This window comes from Dendropsophus ebraccatus, chromosome 14 (genome assembly GCF_027789765.1).
Source record: "Dendropsophus ebraccatus isolate aDenEbr1 chromosome 14, aDenEbr1.pat, whole genome shotgun sequence".
Lineage (NCBI taxonomy): Eukaryota > Metazoa > Chordata > Amphibia > Anura > Hylidae > Dendropsophus > Dendropsophus ebraccatus.
Genome location: NC_091467.1, coordinates 75906379 through 75911489, shown reverse-complemented (window position 1 = coordinate 75911489; position 5111 = coordinate 75906379). Strand labels below are relative to the sequence as shown.

At 52.2% G+C, this 5111-nt stretch overlaps 1 protein-coding gene across 1 annotated transcript; it reads right to left on the bottom strand.

The window, feature by feature from the left end:
• Positions 1-3296: 3296 nt before the first annotated feature.
• On the bottom strand, positions 3297-4133 carry LOC138771920 (circumsporozoite protein-like). Its single transcript, XM_069951923.1, has one exon. The coding sequence runs from the start codon at positions 4131-4133 to the stop codon at positions 3297-3299; it is 837 nt and encodes a 278-aa protein (XP_069808024.1).
• Positions 4134-5111: the final 978 nt, after the last annotated feature.

The following is a 5111-nucleotide window of genomic DNA, read 5'->3' as shown; positions in this document are numbered from 1 at the left end:
TCATCAATGGGGGATAATACAGGGGGGTGGCATCTATGGGGGATAATACAGAGGGGCATCTATGGGGGATAATACAGGGATCATCAATGGGGGATAATACAGGGGGCATCTATGGGGGATAATACAGAGGGGGCATCTATGGGGGATAATACAGGGGGGCATCTATGGGGGATAATACAGGGATCATCAATGGGGGATAATACAGGGGGCATCAATGGGGGATAATACAGGGGGGGCATCAATGGGGGATAATACAGGGGGTGTCAATGGGGGATAATACAAGGGGGGGCATCTATGGGAGATATACGGGGGGGCATCTATGGGGGATAATACAGGGGGCATCTATGGGGGATAATACAGGGGGGGCATCTATGGGGGATAATACAGGGGGCATCAATGGGGATAATACAGGGGGGGCATCTATGGGGGATAATACAGGGGGGTGGCATCTATGGGGGATAATACAGGGGGGGCATCTATGGGGGATAATACAGAGGGGGCATCTATGGGGGATAATACAGGGGGGCATCTATGGGGGATAATACAGGGGGCATCTATGGGGGATAATACAGGGGGCATCTATGGGGATAATACAGGGGGCATCTATGGGGGATAATACAGGGGTATCTATAGGGGGATAATACAGGGGGCATCTATAGGGATAATACAGGGGGGGCATCTATGGGGGATAATACAGGGGGCATCTATGGGGGATAATACAGGGGGCATCTATGGGGGATAATACAGGGGGTATCTATAGGGGGATAATACAGGGGGCATCTATAGGGATAATACAGGGGTATCTATAGGGGATAATACAGGGGGCATCTATGGGGGATAATACAGGGGGGGCATCTATGGGGGATAATACAGGGGGCATCTATGGGGGATAATACAGGGGGGGGCATCTATGGGGGATATTACAGGGGTATCTATAGGGGCATAATAAAGGGGGCATCTATGGGGGATATACAGGGGGCCATCTATAGGGGGACACCATAAGGGGGGCATTTATAGGGGGACCAAATGAGATGGCATCTATAGGGGGACACCATGAGGGGCATCTATAAAACATGGGGGACCATCTATAAGGGGGATGGACAACACAGGGGGGTCATTTATAAGGGGCCAACACGAGTGGCATCTGTAAGGGGGAATACACAGAGGGGCATATACTATAAGGGGATCACATAGTGTCAGGGCTACCCACTAAATGAGGGAGTAAAGGGGCCAATACAGATGTGCAGTGTGTAGAGAGATGAGGATGGTGCCAGAGTGAGGAGCCTAATATGTTTCTCTGGCAGATTCTGTGGATTCGTGGCTCGGAGAAGTTCTAATGGCCCAGGACGGATGGAGAAGAAGATGAAAAGGGAAGAACTCTTATCAGAATAGACGTCTCCTGTAAGTCACCTGATATAACTGCACTGTAATGTATATGGTGTACAGGACCTGTGTAGAGCTGAGTGTGCTGATGGCGTAGTGGTCGATCGAGGAGGGGGGGGCTCAATCAAAAGTTTGCTACGGGGCCCAGCCATTTCTAGTTACGCCCCTGCTGGTGGCCTTCATGCCAGTAAGCAACCAATGCAATCCAAGATGGCAGCACTGCTGGGCGTCACATATACAGCACAGCATATATACATACAAGTCAGAACATACAGAAATATTCAACATGGCTGCTTAAAGTGTCACGCACCATTTTATAAGGAGGATGTTATTTTTCAGCCTACTTTTTGCAGTTTGGACGTTTTTAGGCTACAGCAACAGTCAAGCCCCAAAAAAACAAATTAGAAAATGTAAACTGAGACTGGAAAGCTTAAAGGTGCGCCAGATTGTCAAGCAGAATGAGTTAATGGGGCACAAAAAGTACCCGGGTCGCGTCCATAGAGGATACACGCTGTCCCTTTCTTCCCTGTTCCTCCAGCCGGATTCATCAGATTTGCAGCCAGCGAGACCCTGATTAATAACTAGCTGCTAATTGACTTATGTCAGGGACTTATACCGGTGACTTATGTCAGGGACTTATACCGGTGACTTATGTCAGGGACTTATACCGGTGACTTATGTCAGGGACTTATACCGGTGACTTATGTCAGGGACTTATACCGGTGACTTATGTCAGGGACTTATACCGGTGACTTATGTCAGGGACTTATACCGGTGACTTATGTCAGGGACTTATACCGGTGACTTATGTCAGGGACAACTTATACCGGTGACTTATGTCAGGGACTTATACCGGTGACTTGTGCTTATGACTTATACCGGTGACTTGTGCCGGTAATGGGACTTCTGCCGGTGACTTGTGCCGGTAACCTGACTTCTGCCGGTGACTTATACCGGTGCCAGTGACTTGTGCCGGTGATTCATGTTGGGGACTCGTGCCGGTGACTTGTGCGGTATATTATGCTGGTGACTTATGCCGGTGACTTTAGCTGGTGACTCGTGCCAGTGTGTTATGCCAGTGACTTGTGCCGGTGATTCATGTTGGGGACTTGTGCCGGTGACTTATGCCAGTGACTCGTGCCGGTGAATCGTGCCAGTATCTAATGCCGGTGACACGTGCCGGTATCTTATGCTGGTGACTTGAGCCGGTGACTCGTGCCGGTATGTTATGCTGGTGACTTATGCCAAGTGCAAGCGGCAAAAGCCAATGGATGTTTTGTATGCGGATAGCAATGTATATATATATATATATATATACCATACACACAATATGTGAGCACAATAGCGAGCAGCATATAAGTATAGAGGAAGCAAATTGGAGCCGGCTCCCTGGCAGCGCTGCTGATAGACAGCTGTAGGCTTTAATGGGTTTACTAATGCGGCTGCTCATTGCCAGTCAGAGCGCCGGCTGCCTGGATGGAAGAGAAAGCTCCATGACTCTCCGGCTGCCATCACTACTTCCATCTCTCCCGCTGCCGTCCCTTCTTCCATCTCTCCCGCTGCCGTCCCTTCTTCCATCTCTCCCACTGCCGTCCCTTCTTCCATCTCTCCGGCTGCCATCCCTTCTTCCATCTCTCCCGCTGCCGTCCCTTCTTCCATCACTCCGGCTGCCGTCCCTTCTTCCATCTCTCCCGCTGTCATCCCTTCTTCCATCTCTCCCGCTACCGTCCCTTCTTCCATCTCTCCGGCTGCCGTCCCTTCTTCCATCCCTCCCGCTGCCGTCTCTTCTTCCATCTCTCCCGCTGCCATCCCTTCTTCCATCTCTCCTGCTGCCGTCCCTTCTTTCATGTCTCCCGCTGCCGTCCCTTCTTCCATTTCTCCGGCTGCCGTCTCTTCTTCCATCTCTCCCGCTGTCATCCCTTCTTCCCTTCTTCCATCTCTCCGGCTGCCGTCCCTTCTTCCAGCTCTCCGGCTTGCGTCTCTTCTTCCATCTCTCCGGCTGTCATCCCTTTTTCCATCTCTCCGGCTGCCATCCCTTCTTCCATCTCTCCGGCTGCCGTCCCTTCTTCCATCTCTCCGGCTGCCATCCCTTCTTCCATCTCTCCGGCTGCCGTCCCATCTTCCATCTCTCCGGCTGCCATCCCTTTTTCCATCTCTCCGGCTGCCGTCCCTTCTTCCATCTCTCCGGCTGCCGTCCCTTCTTCCATCTCTCCGGCTGCCGTCCCATCTTCCATCTCTCCGGCTGCCGTCCCTTCTTCCATCTCTCCGGCTGCCGTCCCATCTTCTATCTCTCCGGCTGCCGTCCCTTCTTCCATCTCTCCCGCTGCCGTCCCTTCTTCCATCTCTCCCGCTGCCGTCCCTTCTTCTATCTCTCCCGCTGCCGTCCCTTCTTCCATCTCTTCCACTGTCATCCCTTCTTCCATCTCTCCCGCTGCCGTCCCTTCTTCCATCTCTCCGGCTGCCGTCCCTTCTTCCATCTCTCCGGCTGCTGTCCCTTCTTCCATCTCTCCGGCTGCTGTCCCTTCTTCCATCCCTCCCGCTGCCGTCCCTTCTTCCATCTCTCCCGCTGCCGTCCCTTCTTCCATCTCTCCGGCTGCCGTCCCTTCTTCCATCCCTCCCGCTGCCGTCCCTTCTTCCATCTCTCCGGCTGCCGTCCCTGGGGTAGCACGGCTGTCATTGTGGCCGATCACATCTTCCCGCTTCTGTCTCCTCCACCTGACCTCTGCCGCTCCGATGGTCGCACTGCGCATGCGCTGCCACCAGGAATCACACCGAGGTCTGCGAGGCTGAATCACTTAGTATATAGCAATATAGTCATATAAAAAGCAATATAGATGAGCTAAACTGGAGCTCATCCTGACATGGACAGAGGTGGCAGCAGAGAGCACTGTGTCAGACTGGAGAGAATACACTACTTCCTGCAGGACATACAGCAGCTGATAAGTACTGGAAAACGAGATTATTACATAGAAGTAATTTGCAAATCTGTATAACTTTCCAACATCAGTCAATTAAATTATTTTTTTACTCCAGAGCACCCCTTTAAGTAACCAGATCAATCACTGGTGGCTGTCCGCTGTTTAATGCAATAGTGAACTGCCAGGTATAGACCTAAAGGGATAAATACTAGCATTGCTGAATGGTCTGTATACCGGTTCTGTCGGGTCAGTATTGCACCACCGGGGCACAGCAGCTAGACAAGCCCTCAGGTCAATGGGGTCCAGCCTCACAGAGGAGGTTAATGTGGTGCAGCCTCACAGAGGAGGTTAATGTGGTGCAGCCTCACAGAGGAGGTTAATGTGGTGCAGCCTCACAGGGGAGGTTAATGTGGTGCAGCCTCACAGAGGAGGTTATTGTGGTGCAGCCTCACAGGGGAGGTTATTGTGGTGCAGCCTCACAGAGGAGGTTATTGTGGTTCAGCCTCACAGAGGAGGTTAATGTGGTGCAGCCTCACAGGGGAGGTTAATGTGGTGCAGCCTCACAGGGGAGGTTATTGTGGTGCAGCCTCACAGGGGAGGTTATTGTGGTGCAGCCTCACAGGGGAGGTTATTGTGGTGCAGCCTCACAGGGGAGGTTATTGTGGTGCAGCCTCACAGAGGAGGTTATTGTGGTTCAGCCTCACAGGGGAGGTTAATGTGGTGCAGCCTCACAGGGGAGGTTAATGTGGTGCAGCCTCACAGAGGAGGTTAATGTGGTGCAGCCTCATAGGGGAGGTTAATGTGGTGCAG